A 26,056-nucleotide genomic window follows, 5' to 3' on the forward strand; every position below is an offset into this window, starting at 1 on the left:
ATCCCTTACAGATCCTTCTTGACGACGTGGGCGCTAGGGAGAGCACCGGCACGGTCAATAGCAGCCTGCCGAGCTCCAGTGAGACCGAACTGGGAGTTGATGCCCTCAATACGGTGCGTCGAGTTGATGTTCTTGACGAGGGTAAGCTGCCAGCAAGTGGCACCACCCTGGCGGGAAGTGATGGTGGAGGCGGCCAGGAAGTACTCCCAGATGCGGAACCAGCGCTTGCCGTACTTGGCCTCGACCTTGTCACGGTTGCCGAGCCAGTTGCGGTACCAGCGCCAAAGCGTGGCGGAGTAATGGACGCCAATGGTGTCAACGGCCTTGATCTCGAAGCCGGCGCCCTCGAGGCGGTCGACGACAAACCCAAGAGGGGTGGATGCGTCGGCGCCGGGGAAGACGTACTTGTTCATGAACAGGCCCCAGATCAGATCCTCGTACTGCCATGACTTGCGCAGACCGGCGATCTGCAGGAAGAAAACACCGTCGTCGTCGAGCATGTCATAAACCTGGGACAGGAACGAGGAGAAGTGGCGCACACCGACATGCTCCGCCATCTCCAGACAGGTGATCTTCTTATAACCGCCGTCGACGCGGGGCGCGTCGCGGTAGTCCGAGCACAGAATGCGGCTCTGCGTGTCCTCGATGCCGGCGCGGCGAAGTCCGTTGTTACCCCATGCGGTCTGGTTGCGGCCGAGAGTGATACCGGTGACATGAGCGCCGTAGTGGACCGAGGCGTACTTAGCCAGCGTACCCCAGCCGCAGCCCAGGTCGAGGATGGTGTCGCCGGGCTGGATGCCGATCTTCTCACAGACAACGGCCAACTTGTTATCTTGCAGCTGTTCGAGGGTCTCTTCCTTGTTGATGTCGCTAATGATACCGGAGGTGTAGATCATGCGCGGGCCCAGGAACCAGGCGTAGAAGTCATCGCCGCGGTCGTAGTGATCACGGACCTGCTCCTCATCTAGAAAAGTTTAGAGAATGAAAAGAAAGTATGGGAGAGACGCAACGTACCCTGGGAACGGGTGTGCAGCAGCATCTCGGGAATGAAGCCAAACAGGAAGTGCTTGAAAAGACCCATGGTGAAGCGGAAGTTGGCCCAGTCATGACGGTACTCGAGGCACTCAAGGGCATCGCCCTTGAAGTCGACCTCGCCGTTGAAGTACTTCTCATAGAAGGTCTCCATGGGGATCTTGCTCTTGCCACGGTAGGTGGCACGGTCATGTTCGCTGTGGAATTGCAGGTAGTGCTCCACGGGGCGGCCGGCGTACTTGGCCTTCTCGGTCTTACGTGGGGAGATGGTGGAGGAGACGGTCCAGAAGGCCATCAGGACTGGGATCGTGGTGAAGATAGCGAAGAAGATGGTGGTGTACAAGCCTCCGCGGACCTGGCGGGCCAGGAACCAGGGCACCACGATGAGCAGGAAGATCATCAAGCCATTGGAGAAGCTGTCGCTACCCGGCGAGTCGGCGGGGACCGGGGCATTCTTAATGGCCGGGTACTGGAGAGAACAGAAGCTAGTCAGAGCTAGTTCCCGAGCAAAGAGCTTGAAGAAGCAAGCCACTTACTAGGGTGGTCGGCACACCGCAGTCAAAGGCGGGCTTGGACTGCTGAGGGGCAGCCGGGGTTTCGATGAACTCGAAGTCCTCGGTGGACTCCGGGTGGACGGAGGACATGGCGGCGAGAGGAATTGGAGGAGGGAGGGAGAGGTGGTGGGAGCGGAAGAAGGAAAAGGAGGAAAACAACAAGAGTAAATAACTAGGCGGTGAGGCCTTGACGCCGAAAGATAGTACGTGGCGGTACCAGACCCTGGTCCGTGGGTTGGCGGAGCTTGTTCCTGAATTAACGGTCCAGAATAATAATTCAGCGGGTCTTGATTCTTCTTCATGTGCGTTTCGCCTGTTGGCTTGGCTGAGTGATCGTCTGGCGAGTGGAGATTCCTGAAACAGCACGATCCGCGGTTGCATGAGATAATTGTAGGAGTAACATTATCATTCTTCAAACAGTAATCAATAATCAAACGCCAGACCCCTGTCGGCTTGCCGACACAGTTAATACCTAAACTGTCCCTGCCGATATCCCTCCAATATCAATACAAATATGTAGACACGCAATAATCAGCCTCTACAGTGTCAGCTGGAAGTTCTGAGCCTCCTCGTCTTCTTCAAAGGTCGGCAGCACCTCCTCCGGTTCGGTCGGTGTGACATTCTCATCAAAGCAGCCAGCAGTCTTGCAGCGCATCCACATGTCCGAGCCTAGCGGAGGCGGTCCATACACCTGCATGTATGCCTGCGGAGTCAGCGCATCCGGAGGACTGGCCGGCTTCTGTTCGGCGGGCTTCTCCTGCAGCGCGGACGAAACACTTCGTCCCTTGGAGTATCCAACGGTCGAGTTGGACGTAACTGCAGCGGCCGTGTTGCGCATCGATGACGGGTTGCTCGGAGTGCGAGTCTTCTTCTTCGGCATCAGCGGCATTTTCACTTTGGGCGCGGATGCAGTCCGAGCCGGGGCTGCACTGGGTTTGAGCGAAGCAAGGGCAGCAGCCGCGTCGCGAGCTCGAATAGTAGGGATGTTGCGAGCTTGTCTGGTGGTCGGCGTAGGTCCCTTGACACGGCGAGTCTCGGCCGGCAGTGGCTTCGGCGGCTCGTTCTCCCCGTCAAATGTAACCCCATCCAGCTGCTTCATGATCATCTCATCCACGAGCTTGTCGCACGCCGCCGAGTCTGCCTGGAACTTGCGCTGTTGGGCGGTGAGGCCATCGCTGCCCACTTCCTGTCGCCCGTACACGCTCTCCAAACCCAGGGCGCGGTTCCTCGGGCGGAATTGCGGGAAAGTCGTGTCGTAGGTCACATCATCTGGAATATCGGGAAGCTCCGTAGGCTTGGGGGGCATGTATTCAATGTCGGGCACATCATCCTGGACAGCTTCCGGCTGAACCTTTGGCTGGGCGTGCTGCGTGACGGGAGCCGTTTTCTTGATTCTCTGAGCGGTTGACGCCCTGCGGTTTGTCTTCTCCGGCTTGAGGGTTCCGCCAAAGGGAGCGGGTGTCTGGAGGCCCTTCGCTTTGGCATTGGTGGTTTTCATGCCCAGAGGCGCGCGGGTTTTCGTGTCTGTCCTCGCGTCAGTCTAGTATGGTGGTATATGATATCAGAGGGTCCCTACCCATCGGAGTCACGAATGCATCTTTGCCGGGTTTGCCATTCTCCTGGCGATTTCCCTTGATCGTGCGTTTTCCAAAAGCCACGGGGTTGTTCTCATCGTTCAGCGGCACCTTGAAGGGGGTCTTGCCAGGTGTCTTGGGAGGCAGTTTGTTGACGCCCTGGTTCAATGGCTTGGCAGCCGCAGCCGTGTGGTGGGTGTTTACCAGGTTTTCCTGGTCTCTGAGGGCCAGCATGATGGCGATGGTGGTGTCATGAAAATGGATGTCTCCAGCCAGGAAGTAACTATTGTTTTGTTGTTGCCCGTGGAGACGAGCGGGTGATCAGCAGCACGTGATTGGCTGCCGGGACGAGGGGCTAGAAGGTGCCGGTACACGGTACCTGATACTGTGTGCACGGGGTGCCCAGTGGATAAGTACCTGGTACCTGGCTGCCACACCACACTACTACTCTCTCTTGTCTTGTCAGCCCGCTTTCTTTCTCTCTCTCCCTTCTCAACCCCTACTCCTCCACATCTCCTCCACTCACTCCTCCCGACTCCCCGCCTTCCACCTCCTTTCGGATTATCCCTTCTCCCCTAACCAAGTCTTTCACGATGGACAAGATCAAGGAGGTGAGTCTCCTGTCAATACCCCTGCCTGTCTGGCGGGGTAGCTCGATCCATCCCACCATGTACAATGCACACACTACACCACTCCCACACCATACCACACGCACCACCCTCACTTCTCACATCCACAACTAATGCGAACAATGAAACACTAGCGCATGAACACCCTCCGTGTCGAGGCGGACGAGGCCCACGAGCAGGTGGAGGAACTCAAGACCAAGATCAAGACGCTCGAGCAGGAGAACCTGTCCAAGGAGCAGGATATCACATCCCTCAACCACCGCAACCAGCTGCTGGAGGAGGAGGTCGAGAAGCTGGAATCTGCTCTCAAGGAGGCCAAGGACGCCGCCAGCCAGAGCGCCCAGCACGACACTCAGAACGAAGCCCTCCAGCGGCGGGTGCAGCTGCTGGAGGAGGAGGCGGAGGAGAACGACAAGACTCTGCGGGAGACGAACGAGAAGTATGCTGTTCTGTTTTTTTACATGTCTTGCGTTTGTGCTAATCTTTCCCCGCTTTCTAGGCTCCGCCAAACCGACGTCAAGGCCGGCCACTACGAGCGCAAGGTGCAGGCCCTCGAGACAGAACGCGATCAGTGGGAGTCCAAGTACGAGGAGATGGCGAAGAAGCACCAGGAGCTGCAGAAGGATCTGCACGACCTCGAGGTCTCCATCAGCAACGTTTAGAGGTCGAAAGATGTTGGGTTTCTTTCTCTGTTTTCCTATTGTCATAATGTAGCCGCCTTGTGTGTTACGCCTATTTTTTGTGTTGTTGGCCCGAGAGACAGCGTTCTCAATCGCAACTCCCATAACCATGCAATTATTATGTTCGTGGTAGATATATCTATCAATCTTCTTCATCACCGCTCCCGCCGTGCCTGGGCCTTTTTCGCTTTCGACAGTCTCTGCTTGGTCCGCGCCAATTTCCGGTCCTCCTTGCTCTCGTACCGGAACTTCTTTTTCTTCTTTTTGGGCTTGTCTGTAGCGGCCTTGCGTGATTTGGCGGGTTTAGTCTCGGTCTCGGCTGCTGCGCGTGCAGCTGTCTTCTGTTCACCCTCGCTGTCATCCTCTGAATCCTCTCCCCTGACTGACTTGAGAAGTCCTTCCCGGGATGTATCCATCTCCTCGACCGTGACCGTGGTGTATTTGTCTTCGTCGATATATTCAGCCTCGTAGTCCACCGCGGGTGGCTCCTCAAAGCCTTCCCATTCGTCATCTTGATCGCCATCATTCCCAGCATTCGAGCCGCTGCCATCACTGTCATCTTCTTCCTTCAGGCGTTTGAGCTGTCGCTGGTGCTCCTCCATCGCGCGCTTGAACTCTGCTGTCCGCTCTTCACGAATCTTTTCATGGCAATTAGTATGTTGGCAGACCACTAAACCAGACATAGTAGCATACCTTCTTGCGTTCTTGTATGCGTTCTTCGCGGGCTCGTTTCTCTGCGATTTCCTGGGCATGCTTTGCACGCTGCTTCTTTCTCTTGCTGAACCCGGTTAGGAACTCATGGCGGGCGTCGTCGTCGAAATTGACCTCTGCGACTTTGGGGTTCGGTTTGCGCCGTTTTAACTGGGGCGCCATTTTCGAGATCAAATAATGGTCTTGGTTGTCAAGTGCGGAGTCCAAACGAAGAAAGAGGGAAAAAAAGTGGATGGTCAGCCAAAAGGCGGGATCTGGTCGACCGCCTCCGAAACAACCAACACCCGAACACCACCTAGCAACCTACACCTCTCCCCCAACATCACCCACAATGCATCTCAGCAGGTTCGGACTGCTCGCCCTGGGCGCAGCGACAGCCGATGCCTTCCGAGACACATCGCCCTTTTTCCTAGCTTCAACCTCCGAGTATGTTGGGATTGATTGGCCCCCCGTGTTGGAAGCTGCGGCCAGCTAATCACTTCTTCTGCACAGAGTCCTAGCGAACTCGGCGTACATCAAGTCCGGCGCATCGCTCCTTGACACCCTTTCCACATCGCTCAGCTCTTGTCCCTCCGACTACTATGTCGTCGTCAACCAACCCGGCGTACACAGTTCGGACTTCTCAACTCGCAAGTCGGCGCCCCGCCTCGGCGCGAAGATGCTGGGCAAGGATAAGGCGATTCGGTCGAAGATGACGGTGAACGAGGTAGCGGGTTTGTTGGAAGCTAAGGATGTGAGCGAATTCTTGGAGACGAAGTGCAAGGCGAAGATGACCGCCATCGATGGGTCCTGTGAGTTCCGATGTTGGCCCGTGAGGGATGCTCGCACAAACTGACACCGCTGCGTAGCTGGATCATATCCTTCGTCATTTGAACAGGGTCCTCGCATCATCTCCGTCGATTTCCCGATGCTCTCGCTGGGCTCCGACCGCGCCCAGCAGCTCTCCGACAACGGTTCGTGGACCATCCACCAACTACATTTCGCGGTTGCTGACAGAGACTAACTAGACGGCCTTCTCGCCGACATTGTTGATCGCATTCCCGCATCCTCCAAGTACACCATCCTCTATGTCACCTCCCCCGGGAGTTCCCCGAATCCGACTCTGTCGTGTATGACTCTGGCGAGGGGTCCTATCAGGACGCCCTCCACATGGATCTGAAACGCGACTACTCGTCCTGGTCTTCCAACGCCGACTCATCTGATGATTCCGGCTCCCGGGGCCTCTTCGAAAAATACCAGTACTTCACGCCCGGTTGGTGCTCCCCACCCAGGCGGTTTCTTACCTTACCCGTTCTGACGTCTTGTCTAGGCATTTTCATGGGCTTCATGGCGTCCTTTCTGTGTCTTATTATTCTCTACATCGGCGTCAGTGCCCTCAGCAGCCTGCAGGTGCCGTATGCTGCGTTTGAAAAGGACACATCCAGTTCGGTGCAGAAGAAGCAGCAGTGATAGGACGGGGATGTGTTTCGGGGAGGGTGACCATTGAATATAGGCTATTTATTTCCCTTGCTTGCATGCTACAATTATTTTTCTGTTTGAACTTCCCTTCCTACTTTATACTATTGTCACGTCAGGTGATGGGGCCTAGCCTGAGGCACTGACCCCTATTCGTATCATGGCGCCGGCGTCTTTTTCCCTCCTTACTGTTCTCGCCTTCGCTTAAACCCTCGGACTTTGTCTCATTGCCATTGGAAAGTCCGTCATTCGTTTGTTTCCCACACTTCTTACTATCATTATCACCGAGACTTCCTTATATGGAAATCCATTGACGGTGGATCCCCCCCGCGAGTATTTGTGCCAGTCTATCGTCAGCCAGGCTTCCCCGTCAGCTGCGCCTGAATCGAAAGCCCAGTGCTCAACCAGACCAAAATCTGCGCACAGAGTCTCCAAGCGTCCAGATCAAGGTCTCACTAGAATTTTCAATCGGAGTCCTTTTTTCTTCGCCACATTCCTCGCTGTCGCTGGATCTACGGCCCAACCCGACTGACCCGCAACTCTGTGGAGACTTAGTTGAGATTGGTTGTTTACCGACCGATTCGTTGCCATGCGACTCCTGCCACGGGGGCTAGCATCAGGCCGGCGACCGTCATGTCTCCTTCTGGTGCTGCTAGTTCTCCTGGTCGCTGCTCGTGTGTCCGAGGCCGCGGGCGGTGCTACTAAGGCCGCTGACGCCCAGACCGCCGCCGATCCCGCAGCAACCCAGGCACCTGAGACTTCTACCACGCCGCCCGAAACTTCTTCGACAACCACCGACTCGACTACCACCACCGACTCTTCGACGTCGACGTCTGAAACTTCTACCACCACGTCGACGACTGAGTCGACTACGACCTCGTCAACGATGGACCCGACCACGACTACCTCCACAACCACCTCGTCCACTTCCTCAACGGACAGCACAACAACAACATCGTCAACCACCACATCCTCCACATCATCCACATCCTCCGGAGCCGCCTCCTCAGGCGGATACCCCATCGTGACTGTCCCTCCCACCGCCGGTGCACCGTACATGCAAACAACCAACACGCCGGAGGGCACCGTGTTTATCGCCGTCGGCGCGGCACTTGGCCTGATCGGCCTCGCCCTTCTAGCCTGGCGCGCAATGGTCGCATGGTCAGTCAACCGCTCCGTCCGCCGCGCAGCGATGATGCAGTCCGAAAACAAGCGCCTCCTCCGCACAAACAAGAAACGCTCCACCATGTACTCCGCCGCCCCAACAGCCAGCATGTCCTTGGATCGCCTCGGCGCTGGCGCCAAGCGCTCCAGCAAAGCCCGCGTCCCGAGCACGCACAGCGGCCTGTTCTTCTCGCCCACGGCTGGAGGCGGTGTTGGTGTCGGCTCGCATACAAGTCTCAACGCTGGAGCCAGTTCAGCCGGGAACCGCGCCTCCAACTATCTGCCTGCGGGGTACTATGCTGCTGCTGGCAGTTCTACACCCGCCACCACCAGAGGAGGAGGACCAGATCTCCATGCGGGTCTGTCGTCGCCGGGATATCCGCCCAATATTTCGCCCACTCTCCCGCCGACAAGCACGTTCCATGACCCGCCGCATAACCAGCGCCAGTCGTATGCAGGGGCCTCAACGAGTTCGTTGAATCTGAACCAGGTGCCACAGGGCCGGGCTCCGAGTGCGTATCTTGAAGATCTATTCGAGAGCCATGTTCCGCCGCATCATCCGGACTCGGGCCGGAGGTGATATTTGTGTCAGGCGTGCGTGCGGTTTACCATATGAAGGGTTGAGCATTTGCCATTTTATTTTATTTGTTAATTGGATTCTTTCTTGCACCTACAAGGTATATTCTTGCCATTTTTGTGCCATATCTCTGATATCACCTGATTTCCTTTTGTCTTGTTTTTCATTTTGGACCTGGCGTTAATATTTGCCTCGCATGCAAAGCATTAGTACTATTCGACGGAGTTAATCTAATCATATCAATTCAATTCAACCAGCTATTCCTTTTGTATGTCCCAGTCTGTGTCTGCATAGACTAATTTATGAAGCAACGAGAAAGCAGTCATATTGGAGACAGATTCCTGTGATCGAGACGCAGGCACATTTCCATCCAATCGAGACCAATTAACAACAGAATAGAATACAGAGCAAAGAAAACAGAAGGAAAGAAAGAAGAAAAGGTAGGTTATATAATATGCGTGAAAGGAAGGATCAATAAAGAACAAGTCCGGTAAGATGCATCAGTCAAATCAATCAAAGCAGAGAGAGAGGTAGGCGGTATCTGATACAGACCAAGTAAAGAACAAGGAAGGGAAGGGCACACGAATGCAATGCTAGCCTTTGGTGAGACAAGGCAAATAATCGATCGATCAATCGATGGATCCAGACAGACAAACAAACTCGCAAACACCATCGCCCGGATTCGACGATTCCATTCCACTCCTATTCACACCTACACGTACACGTCACACACCCGCACAACAAAGAGCCAACACCCGAAAGAGGAGGAGAGAACAGGAAAAGAAAAAGCCAAGGATAGACAGGCTCCATGCAAACCCAAAAAGAAAAGCAAATTTCAGAGGAAAGCAAAGTACAGCCAACAAAGCCCGCTAGAGATGCGGGAGAGGAGCAGAGTAAATGAAAACAGATGGGGCATACAACGTGAGGGATGAGGGTTTCACTTCTTCTTCCAAGGGAAGAGTCCGGGGCCTCATAGTATCTATGGTGAGTCTAGAACAAGCGGCGGGTAGGGGATATTCAAATCAGTCAGGGAGGTTGTAGGTGATTTTTCGCTTGTTTGTTCCTGTTCTTGTTCTCGTTCCGGAGGATCGACGGCATAGCATGATATGCTCAGTCCGAATCGAATTTGCGGTTATATTCGCCGAGGAGAACATCATCAGGTCCAGGTCCGTGGGAATTCCGGACTGTTAAACACAGATCGTCAGTGAATTATGATCAATGAAACCGGGGGAATTGTTGACATACTCCACTCAGCCTCTGTCCGGAAGAAAACCCACATCCATCGCCGGCCAACCTCGAGGAACATGAGCGTAAAGTAGCCGCTCTCGGTTTCGGACAGCCACGCCAGCCCGGGAAGAGCGCGCCACAGCCACGAGAACCGGAGCGCCAGATCCGCGATGATGACGTAGTGGTATAACCGGTCCGAGAAGTAGCGGTGGCGGCGGAGACCGTACGGGTGCTCTTTGTTATGGCGCTCCGGGGTGAGTAGGGTCAGGTCCCAATCACGGACGACATCCCAGTAGAAGGAGTAGGCGGAGTTGATAAAGCAGAAGACGAACCTGGGCAAGTGTCAGAAACGATTTCAAGACAGGTCAGTAAAAGGTCGGCCGTCTACATACAGGAATCGCATCAAACTCATTTCACTGAAACCGTAGAAATCCAACGGGCTGTAGTTCCGCACTTTGGTGGACAGCCAGATGACGGGGAACGCGGTCGAGTACTTCAAGGCGTTGAGCAGGTGTCCATTGGCGCGGTTCTCATCTCTCCGCAGGCTCGTGTTCCGTGCGCGCACATACTCGGTCAGACACTGGCGGAGTCGGATGAGACTGGGGATGGCCACGATCAGCGGCACGATGAAGCCCCTGCCGCAAGAGCGAACCGGTTTTTCGGTGGAACTGATGTCCGGCATGAAGAACATGCAAAAACTGGCGTACAGATCACCGAATACACGGGCGTAGCTGGTCAGGGCATCGGCCAGTAGAATATCGCCGAACTTGCCATCCTTGCTCTCGGCCAAGCCGCCGATGCTGACCCGCTTCAGGGTCCGGAGGAAGTGAATGCGACCGGACCGGGCGAGGCGGTTAAAGGGCCATATGAGGATCAGGAGGAGAACGATGTAGCATGACTGCGGGATGAAGTCTAGTCGCTCGACGAGTTCGACGGAGCGTCTCGTGGCGAACCAGAATACCACGATCCAGATGCCCAGCGGGATGGACAGCGCGGTTGCCAGACGGTAGGCAGAGGTATGGTGGGAGGGTTGTGAGGAGGAGGAACGGGCGGGATATCGGATGAGAGCCGGAACGTCCTGAGGGAAAGAAGTATGAGTGACCAAGAGCGCGTCAAGAAGGTTTGAGCCACTTACAATGTTGGCCGCGGCAAGATAGTGGAGGTTAATCGCCCATCCCCAGAAACCTGTACCACACAACACTCGATCAACTCTCAGTCCGTGGAGAAGGAAGGCTTGTCACACATACCGGCGACTAGGATGATGGCCAGTCGCAAGGGGAAAGGGAGGACAAGGCCAAAGCTGTCCAATTGAGGATGTTGATCCGGACCCATGTTTCCATGCGCTTGGGTTAGAGGGAAACCCCAGGAGAGAGCTAAAAGAGAGACTAGGGGTGAGAGAAAGTGGAGGGAAAGAGGTAGTAGTAGAGTGGGAGGATGAGGATCACAGACGGCTTTGGGGACTTCTGCAGTTAATAAGCGTCCGCTTCCAGCAGTGGTGATGGTCGACGGATTGCGCGCCGATGACTGTGTGACAGGTCGCGAGCCATGGGTTACGGGGAGCAGGTGCAATGTGTCTACTAATGTTGATAAATCATCTATACCATCTCTATGATTGATCCTGTCTTTACCTCCTATTCTTCTGTCTATGGACCGCACACACACACACACACTCCTGATCATCCACCAAGTGGGTTGGCTGGTTGGGCCCAGACCGCAAACGTCAGTGGCCACAGGGGGGCCATCATGTGACCTGGCTCTGGTCATGTGATCTGGGTTCGATGCCGAGGTAACTGCTGGAGTCGATCCCGGAGTAGAGCAGCTCGCCGTCGCTTCTGCCGCACGCTCTCCCTCCCACCACATTTCGCCATGGCAGACGAGTCACCACCATCAGTCTCCCCAGGGAGAGCCCTCGGTGCGCCCACCTCGCATTTCTATCCCTTCGCCACCTCCCCGGACGTCATCCGCTCTCACGAAAAGGATGTCTTCATGACCGGCAGTCTGGTCCAGCAGGCCCAGGGTATCATTCGCTCTTTGCGCGGTGCTCGCTTTGCACACACCCACGCCGAATCCATCAAGCATCTCACCGAGATCCTCTACTTCTCACTCACGACTGCCATTGGCAACCGCACGCTCGGCGAGGAGTACTGTGACCTGGTACAGTTGGAAGACGATACGCTACGACTCCCCTCGATCACGCGGCGCGTTGGTTACATCCTGAGCAGCATCTTAGTGCCATGGACACTACAACGGTTCCTGCCGAAGCTACGACAGCGCCTGCGCGCTAAGCTCGAGCGCAGCATCGCGCGACAGCAGATCCGCTCCGCCCAGCAAAAGTCATCACCGACAACCCCGCAACCATTATTCTCCAAGCTGCGCATACAGCAATATATCCTCGAACATCTAGACTCAATCACCTCTCTGTCCCCGATCTACGCCCTCAGCATCGCAACCTTTTACTTTACAGGCTCATACTACCACCTCTCCAAGCGGCTCTGGAATCTCCGGTACGTCTTCACCAAGAAAATCGAAGATGAAGAGCAGCGCGTCGGCTACGAAGTGCTCGGCGTGCTTCTCGTGCTCCAAATTGCCGTGCAAGGCTTCCTACACGTCCGCAAGCTGGCGTCGAGCGTCGGTGAGGACCAGAGCACCACAGCGGACGCCGCCGAGTCCCGCTCCGAAGCGGGTGCACTGGTAAAGTCGATCCAGAACCCCGTCTCCATGCCTCTTTTGCCGGCGTCGACGCCGAACTACGATCTTGCTGAGGACCCCGGCGCCGTCTCGTGGATTCCTGATGGCCAGCAGCGCAAGTGCACGCTGTGTTTGGAGGCTTTCAAGGATCCTAGCGTCACTACATGCGGGCATGTCTTTTGCTGGGTCTGTGTGCGGGATTGGGTGCGGGAGAAGCCTGAGTGTCCGCTCTGTCGGCAGGAGTTGCTTTTATCCAAGGTCCTGCCGCTGCGAGGGTAGCATTTGAGATGATTTTGAGCGTGAAGACCTATCTGAATATTACGGCACAATGCTAGGTGACGGTAGATCAGGCGCGGAAATGGCTACATTTATAGGAAGAGAGGTGTTAAGTATACCTCCTACGGCATGGATTAAATATACCCCCGTCTCCATTTATAAGGTCACTATAACTAGGTCTACGCCACTATATGCAAACTCATATCAGCACTATGGCTGCGAAAGGGGCAACAGCCTGTATTTAGCACAACTGCCAATAACTTCCGCGTTACGGCGGTGGCGGCGAGCAACAGCACCAGCACCGGCTCGGCCGCTAGCAGCACGTCCAGTGCGGCGGCTATTAAGATTGCAGCCGGCGGAAATTATTATCTGGTGGGTGCACTGGCCCTGGTTGGTACAGCCGTTGCTACTATTTAAGTTTCCTGTAGCTTATCGTCAAAAAACTTTGTAACGTTACCTATACCTAGTTTGGAATGCTCTTCGGAGTGAAAAAGTATCATGCAGCGATCTGCACCAGGTACGTGTGGGACGCCTAAACCAACATCCCGCTTCCAGTCCATCCTCAGCCTCTGCCGGGCGCAAGACTGGGAATTAGATCAGGATTCAATCGTGCAATGGGGGAAGTCAACTGCCGTGTAAGATAGATTATACTTTGGCTCTATATATAAAGGCCCCCCATTTCTAGAGTCTCTCTCGAACCCCGTCTACTGTGTTGTCTACCTGAAATAAACCGTAAACCTGACAATGACCTCGTCGACAATTGAGTCTCTAGCGACCACCATCGCCAAATCGGCCCAGGAGCTGCGCACTCTGCTGGCTCAACATGACCTCGAGGAGCCCTCCTTTGCTGCTGACTGTCCTCCATCGATGGACCTACCTCCAGCGGTAGACGAAGCGCGGAACACTTTACTACATGCAGCATGTGAGATTCAGGACCTTCTCCTCGACCCGGCAGATCTCCTGCGATCATATGCCACGGTAGGACAACATGCCCGCTTTTCCCTCTCGTAGTGAGCCCAGTTGCAACCGTCTAACCATGAGTCCTGCCTACAGCATGCCCACCTAGTCTCCCTACACTTCATCCAACAGTTCAACATCGCCCAGCTCGTGCCCACCGGCGGCAAGACCACCACCTTTGCGGTCCTTGCCAAACAATGTGGGCTACCCGAGGCGGACGTGCGTCGTCTCCTCCGCCACGCAATGTCAATCCGGGTATTCGATGAACCTCGCGACAACGAGGTGGTCCACACGCGGGCCAGCATGCTTCTCCGCCAAGAAGGCATCCATGGTTGGATTGGGTCAACCTGCGAGAATAGCTGGGTTGCTGCAACTAGAGTTAGCCCAATTACACCTCAATACTCACGCCACCATTTCTAACGACCTCTCACAGGCAGTCGAATCGCTAAAACGCTTTCCGGGCTCTTCAGATCCTGCTCAATCAGTGAGTCCTCCCCGTCTACATCCGCTCAACTACACCAAGGTGGCGTTCCTGGAGCAAAACCCTAGACCCCGGTTAATGAATAAACAATGGATAGGGTTTCGCCCTCGCCAACAATAACCTCACCCTCTACGAAGCCCTTGCACAATCTCCCGAAAGAGGCGCCACTTTCGCTGCCAACAAACGTGGCTACACCTCTGGCCCGGCCTTCCACCCCGCCGCCTTTCTCGAAGCCTACCGCCCGATCTTCGCACCCCTTCCCCCGGGCTCCCTATTCGTTGATGTTGGCGGCGCCCACGGTGACATCGCCCTCGCCGCCGCAGCAAGCTACCCACATCTCCAGTATATTGTCCAGGACCTGCCCGAGGTCATTGCAACCGCACCGCGCGATTCTTCGCCGGATGGCAGGGTTGAATTCTCCGCGCACGACTTCTTCACCCCGCAGCCACTCCGCAACGTCGCCGTGTTTTATCTAAGGCATATATTGCATAACTTTGGCGATGCACGCGCGATCAGTATCCTAAGGGCTTTGGTTCCCGGGATGCGCCCGGGGACGCGTGTGCTGCTTAATGAGCATGTGCTTGATCCCCAGAAGCAGCCGATGTGGAAGAGGAGGCAGGATAGTGCGATGGATATGAATATGTTGGTGTTGTTCAATGCGCGAGAGAGGAACGAGGCGGAATGGCGGGCGTTGCTGCAGAGCGCGGATGCACGGTTTGCGTGGGTTGGGGTACGAAGGCCGGCTGGGAGTGCATTAGCAGTTGTGGAGTCTTGCTGGGAAGGCGATTCCAATGATGTCAGGTAAGGGAGTGTGGACCGTAGCCGAACGGTACGGGCCGTAACACCCTAGCCCCCGTACATGTGAGTGTTGCGGTAGCTGTTTTATATAGTAGACCCTAAGAGGCTCCTGGAACCGCACCAGGTTCTCATGGGTAGTTCAATCGTATAACTAACATGACTTGTGAATGAGTAAGATCTTGGTAAAAAGTGCGCCGAATGGCGTCGAAAGGTAGCCATTTTTGACGCCCGATTACCGTCCCCTAGCGTTGTGGTGTAGTCTCAGAATATAGTCAAAACCAACAAGATAGAAGAAGTCTGACATTCTGGGAATAGTCTAGCTATCTATTTTATAGTACCAAATCCATGATAAGCGAAACTCTGAATGTCAAAAATCAAGCAGTTCGTGCTGTAGAAACTTTTATCCATGGCTTCAACCATGTGACATAAGGGCATATAACAATATGAAATTATGCTGCAAGTCAAGAATCCTCCAAATCAATCTTTACCTTCTTCAGTACTGCTGCTTGTCTCTGAACCATTAAATTGATCATAGTGAAGTTAACTCTGGAGCCCCAGGTGCAGGGGGATTGGAGTACTTGGTTTGCAAAAAGATTTTCTGCATTCCTTGACGCTTGTCGAAGGCTTCGTACACCTTTTCAATATCTTCGAGGCGAAGTCGGTGAGTGACCATGTCGAGGGGCTTGATTTCATCTTTTTGAATGAGTTCCATGAGCTGCTGCCAGTACTTCTGCACTGGAGCTTGGCCATTGCCAATAAGCCGCACCCCGGTCTGCATCAAGGCCCCAATGTTGAAATGATTGGTCTGCCAAAAGCCTGTTAGCATACTATCCTCTGTTTTTGTCTCTTAGAAATCACTCACGTATCCTGCATAGACACCTGTTACGCCAACCCGTCCGTATGCGTGGACAGAAACGATCATCTCGTTCAATAGTTCAGATGTATCCGTTTCCATTCCCAACATTTGTTCAAAGTAATGTGCCCACCCTTTGGCGTACTCACCCGCAGCGCACTCAAGAGCGACATCAAGACCATCGGGAACCAGCTCCTTCAGTCGCGATGTCACGGAATCGCCTTTTGATAACTGGGTGAAGTTAACTGTCTCTAGCTTGGGCAGTTTTTGTTTGACGAAATCCAAACGCCATGAAGCCTCACCACCATCAATCAAGATAACTCGACTGGCTCCATGGAAGAAAGAGAACTGAGCACACATCTGCCCAATTGGGCCACCACCCCAAATGCCAACGACGTCGCCTTTTTTAACACCAGTATCTACCACACAATTCCAAGAGGTAGCAATGACATCAGAGAGGTAGAGAGCTTTTTCGTCAGGCACACCAGCGGGAATGGGGAGCAAATTGACATTGCCATATGGAACCCGGATGTACTCTGCCTGGCCACCGGCAAAGCCTCCCGTGAAATGCGAGTATCCAAAGATCCCTATACTGGAGTCAAAACTAGTTCTGTAACATTAATGAGGGCAGGATGCTGATCCGCATCGACATACCAGCAGTTCGCTTCCCATACATGGCATTTGCAATCGTATTTTCGTTGGTTCTTTCACATTGGGAGAACCTCTCATGTCGACAGTTCCGGCACTCCCCACACGCAATTGGGAAGGAAACAACTACGCGATCACCAGCTTTGACCTTGTTTGCTTCAGGTCCAGTTGTTTCTACTATGCCACAGCATTCGTGTCCGAGAACATCGCCCTTTTCGAGTTCAGGAATGACCCCTATCAAAGGTCAGCAGCTTTCTATCATTCCAAATTAGCACCAATTCTAACATACCATGATATAGATGCAGATCGCTTCCACAGATCGTGCTCCCTGTCACCTTCACGATCACATCTCCTGGGTCAATTATTCTTGGCTTCTTCATTTCCACTGATCATACCAGTAAGATTTTATGAAACTTATGAGCATATTATGGTTAACTCACCGAGTTTTATGCTTTTTTTCCCTTGCCAAGTAGTGGCTAGGATCTTTTCTCCAGTTTCCATGCCGTGTTCATTCTGGTAGTTGCTGACATCAGTAGTGATCGATGCGTTATCACCATGTCCAACTGCTTTCTCCACCAAATTGGCAGCTCGTGAGGCGGCCATCGTATGTTAACTGTTAAGCTGATGGGGTTGCGTTGGAGTAGAATTGGCGAACACTCTTCGTGCACAATCAACTTGCTCGATGTATATTCTCTGTGGCCGAATAAATTATAAAGAGGCTTTTTCTCAAGTTTCCTAAATTTGAGCGACTTTCCGGTTTTCTTAAATGTTTAAATCTTGTTTGTTCGCGGTTGACATCATCATGAAGCTATCCGACCCGAGGAGGGAAGTTGCCTGGTTTTCTTACCGCAAGTAATTTCAACACGCCACCTGCGCGACCATGACATGGCCGACTGTGCCCCAGGAAAAGACGAATAGACAGATCCTTGACAGGAAACCAGAGTTCACGCATTTTTGAGAATTTTGTCACACGCTTTTATTGACTTTGCCAAATCGCAATGCTTCTTCCAAGCGAACAAAAATTTATGTGTAACAATAGCCGACATTCCGATGATCATATGCACCCCAGCTGCGGTTAGTAATAGGATATTTTCTCTGCGGCTAGTGGGCGTACGTGCGAAGCATAAGAAAAGCTAGATAGAAGATCAATTTTGGTGGAAGCTCTAACAAAGTGAATCAGATAGGCCAGCAACTTGTTCTGACGAAAGATTACTCAAGCCATTCAGAAGCAAAGGCAGTAAGAACAGAGCATGATATCGTCAATTTGATTAATATGTTCATATCTCTTGCGAAGCCAACTACCAAGCTCCAAATGACTTGTGGGGCTATCGTAGGCCGGTTGGCTTCTACAATCACCTTGAGATGCACCTAATGGAATCGACCGCGAAACATTTCCGAAGGCAAAGTGAACTTGCCCAGTATTTCCTATATCAGATAATGATTCCACTGGGCGTGCCTTCTTATAGATGTTGCTGAACGGACATTGTCGAGCTCTAAAATATATTCTCTCAGCGAACGTGATTCATCGCGACCTTAATCCGAGCAGTTTTCATTGTAAACGAGCTGAGCGCAAGATAGTATCCGGTTTTGGATCGACCTTAGTTATGGAACCCTATACTGCTAGCTGCAGTTCAACAAGATATTATAATTCTTGGGACTTCATGCTTCACGTGGCAAGAGGTATGATGAGCTGCTCTCCGCGACTTGACACATTGGTTTTTCGCATAATTAGAGGAGATTTGCTCAATTGAAACTGTCAAAAGTGCTACTGGAATAATCCCCACGCCCATGGCTCGAGCCTGGGGTAATTATTGAGTCATTTGAGAGGATACTGGGCAGACTAGCGCGTAAATTCTCATACAGTCGAACGCACCCAAGTCCCAGGCTAAAAGCCACAAATGCCCCCATAGGACATAATTATGATTCTGACCAATTTTTGGAATGCAGGGTGTTTACCACCACCGTTCGTGGTCGGAAATTCGACAAACTAAAATAAAGGCAGAAGAGAAGACCCGGGCTGGGGACTGACAATAATTTTCATGGACGGAAGGAATCGAAACCAAAGGAAGTTCGACAAGTTCTGACTTACCCAATCATTCCCCTCCGGTTAAGAATATATTATTAACCCTATCGGCTCTCAGAGATTCTGACATCATATATCCTATATTAGCGACGAGGGTTCCCGGCTTTCATTACGCCATATCTACGCAATGACCTTTTCATAATCTATATGCAGGCTTATCGACTAGCACCAGCAGGCGTATATAACGTCGTCTCAATATTTTAACACAGAGATTCATTCTCACATACCAACCATAGCACTACTATTTTTTGATACTCAACATTCGTTGAATAATCAGTTGAAATGGCAGTAAGTTCCAGTGAAAGAGAGATGCTCCACTTCAAACAGCGCACAATGATATTCCTAGCTTACATATAGCCTGTCACTATCTGTAGAATACTCGACCTCGTCCAGATGAAATCATTGTCAAATTAAGAAGAGACCCAGCCGCATCTAGCGAGCAAACATCAGCCGAAGAGAACCAGCTCACAGGGGACGTGCTGGCAGTCGGAACTGGAGAAGTTCGTGAGGACGGATCTGTTCAAAAACCTTTGTTGAAACCCGGAGATTTTGTCTCTGTTGCAAAGGTGCGTATGAGAAATCGCTGACTTTTCAACCTTCTATATTACCCACCTAACTCATGACTTATAGGACGCGGGCACTGAGATAGACCTTCAAGGCCAAGAGTATCTCGTCGTACGCGAAAATGAGTAAGTGTCTCCCCGCATATTACCTAGTATTTTTGAAAAGTTAACGAAATTATGAAGGATCTTGTCAAGTAACAGGCCTTCCTAAAAATACTAAACACGATCTCGAATATGAGCGGGTGCCTTTGGATTTATCTGATTCTCTTCAATTAGTAAAGAAAATGAGCATGACCAAAGTCACTTAATACAGCGTGTCCCTGTCGCTTAGTATCTACCCGTTTGGGAGAAGAATAGGTCGCTCGATTCCCATCATGATGGGTCTGTATTACTAGTGTGAACGATGCAAGGTTCTGAATTTCGCCAAAGTCACTTTAAGTATGCTCTCGGAAATACTTTCGCGTTGGGCTTTCCGACATTGAGATAAACAGTTTTCTCAAGGAGAGTGAACAAGGCATCAATAGCGTCTTTCAGAAGAGCATAAATAAGTTCAGAGCAGTAAGGATAAGCATAGCCGAAATTTTGTCCACGAGAACGAATTTTTGCATCCCTGCAGTCGTAGATTAAGCCTTGAGTACTAACAGGAAGAATTGGAGGTTGGAGGAGATTGAAGTTACATCTGCAAACATTCTTTTTTTTAAAAAAAAAAAAGATCTATCCAAGATCAAAAACAGTAGCGCAAAATCTACTTTTTGACCGTCACCCTTTGAGTAGAGAGAGATAATTTCAATGAGAAATATTTGTCAAAATCACCACGTCCCTACCGACTCGGTATTGGACGAGCTTCTTGCTAAATATTTTCAAATTAGAGTGTTAGGTACATGTTCTAAGATCCAATAATTGCAGAAAATACAATATAATTGCATTACTAGTATAGGCTAGATTATAAGCGCTAGCCGTCAGGGGCCCATAGTCTCCACAGCTTTCGGCATTGCAGAGGTCCACAGGTCAGCAGCTTGCGCTATTTACCTTGAGAGTATTCAAAACCTGTAGGAGCGACGTTAATGATGTGACCAGTTAGAAAATCCATAGCTGACGAAAATCAGACACCCCAAGGGCTTTGATTGAGTCTGGCTCGGCACCCCGAAATTGAGAATAGACCCTTGCCAAGTAGTAGTGAACGCGTGCAGAGTTCAAGAACCACGCGAGGTCTATGAGCGATATTTGGCTGCCTAGGTTTTCCAATCTAGAGAAAACGAAACTTGCAGTTCATATCTCCCCATAAGAATGTGTATATCTAAGCTTACCGAAGTTAAAGATATTTTGATGCGATAATGTGATTATAATATCCACTGTGGATATCTTGGCATGTAAGCAACTTGCATATGCCTCAAAATCCTGCTGCCTTCCAAAGTCACGATGTAGGTCTCTACTTCAGTTTTATGAAATGTCAAGCTATGTTCAATACTCTGGAGGAGGCCAATCTCTGTCGCAAGACGTCTATACTCCGGATGATCAGTCTTATTTGAGATACCGAACCTGCTGGACTTGTGCAACTGTCTTGGACCAAGCAAGCATATAGAGACGAAAATCGGACCAAGTATGCTTAATTCCGTGCCAAGCCCGTCAGCAACTTGACGCGCTATCGTCCAATAAGCGCCAAAAGCATCCTTTAATTCTGATCTACCAGGTCTAACCGTGTTGCATTAAGAGCGGCACATCCTTTCATGGTCTGCAAACTTGGAGCTCTTCTTTCTTTGACCTATTCAAGGCTCAAGGACCAATACCCAAGGTCGCATTGTTGCAAGGCTGAGATATTTCTCGACCATATTGTGAAGCAGAGCTTACCACCGCTCGCTCGTTGATCATTTCCACCTTTCTGCACAGAAAAATGGGATTTCGACCGTCATTCACTGTGCTTTTTGTGCTACTTTCGAGTTTCCATGCTATGTCCGCGACTATAAAACCTTCGTCTAGGCAAGACTTCGAACCCTATAACTCTCTCGACGGTGCAAGTCAGCCGAAGTTGATTTCACCGCCATCAATTGACGAGCCTTCAACATCATTTGCCGCCCTCTATTCTAAATGCAAACGCAATGATGAGAATGACGAAACTCATGACACCCACGTGTCAATAAACGACTGGAGGGGAGACGAGTCTCTCAGGCTAGAGTCACTGCGCGAGGCTGGATTGCTTCCAAGACCCTTTGAAGAAGAAGAGTGAGTATATGTTACAAACTTTCGGTAATCAAACAATTGCTAACAACACTTTGTTAGTTGTGAATATCCTTCCACACCGGTCATCTGGCCTTTATTCCAGTTCTGTGTGGTTTCAGCAATAGTGATATGTATTCTCAAGGTCACAGGGAGCTACAGGAAATGACAGTATCCGACAGCTAAAAATCGATTCAAAAGGATAGGGCCTTGATGCTTCTGACAGTGTGCATTTCTCGCACCATGGAATCATGCATAATATAGCTTTGACCCATGACGAAATCCCTTGGTCAAGCCGAGCCTAAGATCAACCAGGAGAATAAGCAACATGTCAGCCAGCTTTAGTGCAACCTTTCCAGCCTCATAGGAGCTTGTTTCGTTGAAAACTCTTTGAGTTGGAGCAACCTTGGCAACACCCGGTTGTGCTGTAGTCTTTTGCCTATATTGTCGAATAGTCTTAAAGATAATATCTTTACAATTCCCTGATCAGAAAGTTGAAACGGACACTGATCCTAGAATCGTAGGATCGAAGATGGTACAGGATGTTGGATGCGGCCCAGCCCGAGATCTCAGAATCTTGAGGTATATATAATCTAGCCCGGACCGCCGAACATGCAAAAGATTGAATATTGGATATCGAATGTTAAAACCAAACACAAAAGTGGAATCTTTAACGAAATAAAACACCAAACAGCACGCTAAATCAAAGGTGAAAAACAGTCTATACACTGTCCTGGGAATCTATGATGCTTGGCGCAATGGTCAGTTGCCTCTAGGGTTGTTCAACGGCATCTGCATCTGAAGGCAAACCAGAAGCTTCCTTTTCTTCGGTATTCACAGCCTGACCAAGGGGAAGGATGATGGGGAGATTGAGTTCAGCGTGAGCAGGGCGCGGCGGTACAGGGTCCATAGCCAATCTCTTGGCTTCCATTGCGTTGAAGAGACAAATGCAAGCGTATGGGTCAGCGGCGGCATCTAAAAAGTCGGGGGAGAGTAATTAGCTAGGCGTGCCATGGAATGCAAGACACAGGGAGGATTAAACTCACATTGGACTTGGCGATAGTTTAAAGCGCGAGTCCAATCGCCACAGCGAACATCGTCAGTTTTCTCCAGCGGCAGACCAAAATGCTCTTCCACTTGATCGCTGAGATTGACGCTCCGCTTGTTAACCAGCTTTGGGTTAGTCTGGGCATACTTGACAAGTCTGTACAGGTAGCTGAGCTCGAAGATAGAGCGGGCCTCGATGCCAAGATACTTGCGCAGCCGCGTGCAGTCTGCCTTGATGGAGACGCCGACCTTCGTGATGTCTTGACACTCGAGGATGTGCTTCAGGGAGGGGGAGATGAAGTCCTGCGGATCGCGTCCTGGCTTGAACGACGCGAGCTGGAAGAGCGCGACGCGCTCCTCGTTGGCGACCTGGATCAGCGAGACGTTGTTGCGGATGCTGTCGACGCCAAATGTCTGCGCTTTCCATTCCATGTCGAAGCCAACCACTTTGCTGTTTTGGAATAGTTGGGCTACTTCCTCGGTGCTCTGGAGGGTCCGGCAGTAGTGCACGATGATACTTTGTCCATTCGGGCCGGGGTGCGAGCTGTGACTCCAGAATTGCGGCGCTTCAGCGTCCTTTTCAATGGACTCCTGTTCTAACGCGTCTGGTGACTTGGGCAGAGCTTCGTCGTCCGTGCTGCATTGTGCAGACCCTTTCAATGCCACCACTGGAATCCCGAGGCCATCTGGTTTAGGCAATATCTCGTGATTACTATCGTCGGGCCCCTTGGGGTTGTCGCGAACGGAAGTCGTTATGTCAGTGCAATAGGGCCTTGCCCCAGTCTTTCCAAAAGAATACGTAGGCTGCCATTTCGGGGCCACACGGACGGATGAGCGAGGAAGCTTGGGTTTGGAAGACTTGGCCGGTTTGCCCTTTGGTTTGGGCCCCGCCGACTTTATTCTCACGGAGTTCCATTTCAAGGGAGAATGTTGAGGGGCATCGGCCTTCTTAGAAACCCGGTCTTGCAGTGTTTGAGCGGGTGGTGGTTGGGCAGATTCGGATCTGAATTGTTTCGACCCCCATGGAGGTTTGGCCTTCTTCATGGGCGAACTCTGCTCCGAGTCTGGCGAAACGTTGATAGGCTCTTTGTCCGCAACTTTCTTGCTCCCTGAAGTTGGTCGACTGTCCGCGCCGCTCTGGGCACCCTTGGCCTTGGATGACTTGTCTGATGCTTTGTCTGGAGCACGGCTTCCATGTTGGGAGTTTCGAGCTGAGACTCTAGATTGTTTCCGGGCTTTTTTGATCCCCAATCGTTTGGCTTTCCAAGACTGCTTCTTCTTCTTCTTTTTCATCTCCTTGGATTCCTGTTTCTTGCTTTTGGACCTTCTGATTGGTCTTCTCATCAATCCAAACCGGCGTAGCTGGGCCGACGAGTAGACACTCGATATGATCCTCTTCGCAGAGGTGGACAAATTGCGGGGCATCGTATATCCACTAATTGTGCTTCGGATAAGCATCCTAGCAATTGATTCTTTTCTCGTATTGCGCGACAGGCGAAAGAGGGCCAGATATCTGGAATTCGTACGTCGCTGCCAAGGTCTGGATGCCCGGAGAGGACCAGGCTGTTGGCGGGACATTCGGAATGGGGATCGTTTATCTTGGGTTCGGATACGGCCGTTTTTCTGGGAGCCTAGATTCATGACCAGAGAGTTATAAGGAGACTGGATCAGCGGCGGATCCAAGCGCTTGTGCAGGCCTTGCCAGTATGACGGAGGCAATTGAAAGACGAGTGTCAAAGCCCACATATGCCGCCATAGCGCCTGTATCCTGTAGGTCCATTGACGAAACCGCAACATATCTTCACTCAGAGGGTTGTGCGCTATGAAAAGTCCCGGTGCACCAGTGTCGCCAGGCAGGCCGAGATCGCGCAATCTGTCCGCGCACTTGAGCCGCATCCAATTGATGTGCATGAGTTCGTCAATATTCCTGTTGAATTGGTGGTAATGTGGCTTGAATTCAAACCCCACCTTGGAGATATCAACTTTGAATTTTGTTCTGGTTTCCCAATCGAGCGAGGACCACAAGCCACAATCAATGTTCAGGCTCTGCCTAAGGAACCACACTTCACGTATTATTCGTGTTGTTGACATTTGAAGAAGTAACAATGGCGCCATTACATCCAAATGCCGCCAGTGTATGTCCTGTTGCCGGTGTATGTCCCTATCGGGACCGTGTGCCTCCTTGAGGATGCTAGACTTGTGCGTGTAAAAGATCCAGAGCCTCCGCGGTATTCGGTCGAATTGCCGTTCCAGCAATTCCCGCAACTTTATTATTTTCTTGCTCGCTGAGTGGTGGAGCAGAAGGCTATCCATTTTTTGGCTTATTGGGTATTTCCGCGTGCTGATTGCCCCTTTTGTGGTAAAGGACATGGCCCTGAATTCACTGTCCGCTAGAGAATGGTTTGCTTTTCTCCATCTGCGCCACCACAAACGATAACTGTGCGCGCAGAAGTCGAACTGTTGTCGGAGGGATCTTGTTTTTCGAAGGAGATCTGAATATTCCGCTTCTCGCCGCTTGCTGCCATTCCAGTGGAGGTCTGCAAGGGCCTCTCCTTGAAGTGCGATGATCGAAAGCGTCTCAGAGACCGGCGCAAATTTCGACCGCAGCTGCAGGTAATCGTCCTCGAGCTTTTGCGCTAGACCAAGCTGGAGATCCACTTTCATTCTTGCAGCCTTTCGCGGTTCCAGATAATCTCGTTTGATTAGCTCATGCAGCTTCAGAGACGAGGCACGCAATTGAGAGAGCTGGTGCGAAAAAATCTGTGATAGGAGCAAGAGTGTTTGCCCGCGTATTTGGGAAATGTTCTTGACAGCTTCCGATATGCTTGCCGTCCAGATTGGAGTTTGCGCGAAGACGATTTCGCAAAATTCATGTTCCACCTGTTGGATCGCTGCCTGTGCTTGCAAAAAGCCAGCTTCCACGCGAGCAAGCACGGCAGATCTCACCGCGAGATATTCGGCGGTGAGATCTCGATGAATCTTCGCCCATTGTTTGAGGTCATCATCAAATTTATGAAAAGAGCGTTGGTAAAACAATTGTACTGCCAATTCGATCCTCTCGCACTCAATTTGGCAATGCAGGACAGCTTGCTCGAAGGGTAGATACTTCAAACGAACGTGGACAGAGTCACAGCAATCGAAGATGTGAGGTACCTGAACTTCCCAAAAATGCTTGAATTTCTCATTGTACTCTTGGTTCATCCGCACTCTCTCAAGATGCAGCGTTTTGGCACTTGTATTTCGTTGCGCGAGGGTCTTTCTTGCTCGAAGAATGCTGCTAAGATCCTTGTCCGGAGCGATATAGATATCACCCGATCTTCCAGGCGGTTTTCTCCTCCCTCGCCGCTGGTTGAATATCTCTCCATCTTCGTCTTCGTCCTCTAGCAGCACAGCAGCGCGAGAGGTACTGGAAAACGTCCGCTTCGGGTGGAAGGCAGCGATCGGTCGGGCAGGCGGTTTTAGGGCGGAGGTGGCGCAGGAACTGGATCGATTTTGTTAGAGAGCTGAAGCTGTGGGGTTGCAAGAGTGTAAAGGAATCATACCTCCATGTCGATACCCGCGGAGCAGTCGCAAGGCTACCTGAGTCCCAGACGCGGGGCCTTATGGCTGAGGACGGGTACCTCAGGCATGCTAAAAGGCTTTCCCGGGTCGGCATGCTCTGCAATCATCATGGACGGACCACAGAAGAAGCGAAACAATCGTGAGAGAGTTGCAAGTTATCAAGAACACCAAGAAGCAACAGCCAGTCTGGGGTTCGCACTAGACCCGATGGGGAACCCCGGCAGAACCTATAATCCGGGACCCGACGTGATCGGCGACTTGGGAATTGTCGTCCTGCAACTCAT

General features: G+C 51.8%; 11 protein-coding genes across 11 annotated transcripts; 5 read left to right on the plus strand and 6 right to left on the minus strand.

The window, feature by feature from the left end:
* Window positions 1-5: 5 nt before the first annotated feature.
* N7474_003097 (putative cyclopropane-fatty-acyl-phospholipid synthase) lies at window positions 6-1,676 on the minus strand (the record flags this gene model as incomplete). The annotated part of the gene is made up of 3 exons (XM_057194512.1): window positions 6-964; window positions 1,015-1,501; window positions 1,569-1,676. 3 exons carry the CDS (start codon window positions 1,674-1,676, stop codon window positions 6-8), a joined length of 1,554 nt encoding a protein of 517 aa, XP_057055867.1.
* Window positions 1,677-2,124: 448 nt separating this feature from the next.
* On the minus strand, window positions 2,125-3,394 carry N7474_003098 (uncharacterized protein; the record flags this gene model as incomplete). Its single annotated transcript, XM_057194513.1, has 2 exons — window positions 2,125-3,110; window positions 3,163-3,394. 2 exons carry the CDS (start codon window positions 3,392-3,394, stop codon window positions 2,125-2,127), a joined length of 1,218 nt encoding a protein of 405 aa, XP_057055868.1.
* Window positions 3,395-3,753: 359 nt separating this feature from the next.
* N7474_003099 (tropomyosin) lies at window positions 3,754-4,451 on the plus strand (the record flags this gene model as incomplete). Its single annotated transcript, XM_057194514.1, has 3 exons — window positions 3,754-3,771; window positions 3,924-4,228; window positions 4,289-4,451. The coding sequence occupies 3 exons, from the start codon at window positions 3,754-3,756 to the stop codon at window positions 4,449-4,451; spliced, it is 486 nt and encodes a 161-aa protein (XP_057055869.1).
* Window positions 4,452-4,624: 173 nt separating this feature from the next.
* N7474_003100 (rRNA-processing protein RRP17) lies at window positions 4,625-5,342 on the minus strand (the record flags this gene model as incomplete). The annotated part of the gene is made up of 2 exons (XM_057194515.1): window positions 4,625-5,107; window positions 5,163-5,342. The coding sequence occupies 2 exons, from the start codon at window positions 5,340-5,342 to the stop codon at window positions 4,625-4,627; spliced, it is 663 nt and encodes a 220-aa protein (XP_057055870.1).
* Window positions 5,343-5,511: 169 nt separating this feature from the next.
* On the plus strand, window positions 5,512-6,629 carry N7474_003101 (Ac45/VOA1 transmembrane domain-containing protein; the record flags this gene model as incomplete). The annotated part of the gene is made up of 5 exons (XM_057194516.1): window positions 5,512-5,606; window positions 5,673-5,971; window positions 6,029-6,133; window positions 6,235-6,432; window positions 6,490-6,629. 5 exons carry the CDS (start codon window positions 5,512-5,514, stop codon window positions 6,627-6,629), a joined length of 837 nt encoding a protein of 278 aa, XP_057055871.1.
* Window positions 6,630-7,224: 595 nt separating this feature from the next.
* N7474_003102 (uncharacterized protein) lies at window positions 7,225-8,379 on the plus strand (the record flags this gene model as incomplete). The annotated part of the gene is made up of 1 exon (XM_057194517.1): window positions 7,225-8,379. One exon carries the CDS (start codon window positions 7,225-7,227, stop codon window positions 8,377-8,379), a length of 1,155 nt encoding a protein of 384 aa, XP_057055872.1.
* Window positions 8,380-9,486: 1,107 nt separating this feature from the next.
* On the minus strand, window positions 9,487-10,935 carry N7474_003103 (EXS domain-containing protein; the record flags this gene model as incomplete). The annotated part of the gene is made up of 5 exons (XM_057194518.1): window positions 9,487-9,560; window positions 9,622-9,935; window positions 9,996-10,681; window positions 10,739-10,788; window positions 10,851-10,935. The coding sequence occupies 5 exons, from the start codon at window positions 10,933-10,935 to the stop codon at window positions 9,487-9,489; spliced, it is 1,209 nt and encodes a 402-aa protein (XP_057055873.1).
* A 534-nt stretch (window positions 10,936-11,469) lies between these two features.
* pex10 (ubiquitin-protein ligase peroxin 10) lies at window positions 11,470-12,984 on the plus strand (the record flags this gene model as incomplete). The annotated part of the gene is made up of 2 exons (XM_057194519.1): window positions 11,470-12,514; window positions 12,776-12,984. The coding sequence occupies 2 exons, from the start codon at window positions 11,470-11,472 to the stop codon at window positions 12,982-12,984; spliced, it is 1,254 nt and encodes a 417-aa protein (XP_057055874.1).
* A 327-nt stretch (window positions 12,985-13,311) lies between these two features.
* On the plus strand, window positions 13,312-14,810 carry N7474_003105 (Sterigmatocystin 8-O-methyltransferase; the record flags this gene model as incomplete). The annotated part of the gene is made up of 3 exons (XM_057194520.1): window positions 13,312-13,545; window positions 13,621-13,902; window positions 14,103-14,810. The coding sequence occupies 3 exons, from the start codon at window positions 13,312-13,314 to the stop codon at window positions 14,808-14,810; spliced, it is 1,224 nt and encodes a 407-aa protein (XP_057055875.1).
* A 522-nt stretch (window positions 14,811-15,332) lies between these two features.
* Window positions 15,333-16,907, minus strand: N7474_003106 (zinc-dependent alcohol dehydrogenase; the record flags this gene model as incomplete). The annotated part of the gene is made up of 5 exons (XM_057194521.1): window positions 15,333-15,608; window positions 15,666-16,243; window positions 16,311-16,538; window positions 16,594-16,689; window positions 16,745-16,907. 5 exons carry the CDS (start codon window positions 16,905-16,907, stop codon window positions 15,333-15,335), a joined length of 1,341 nt encoding a protein of 446 aa, XP_057055876.1.
* Window positions 16,908-21,936: 5,029 nt separating this feature from the next.
* On the minus strand, window positions 21,937-25,879 carry N7474_003107 (3'-5' exonuclease; the record flags this gene model as incomplete). The annotated part of the gene is made up of 3 exons (XM_057194522.1): window positions 21,937-22,139; window positions 22,211-25,692; window positions 25,791-25,879. 3 exons carry the CDS (start codon window positions 25,877-25,879, stop codon window positions 21,937-21,939), a joined length of 3,774 nt encoding a protein of 1,257 aa, XP_057055877.1.
* Between the last annotated feature and the right edge of the window lie 177 nt (window positions 25,880-26,056).

Source organism: Penicillium riverlandense, assembly GCF_028828495.1.
Source record: "Penicillium riverlandense strain IBT 135883 chromosome Unknown utg000002l_segment0_segment0, whole genome shotgun sequence".
Lineage (NCBI taxonomy): Eukaryota > Fungi > Ascomycota > Eurotiomycetes > Eurotiales > Aspergillaceae > Penicillium > Penicillium riverlandense.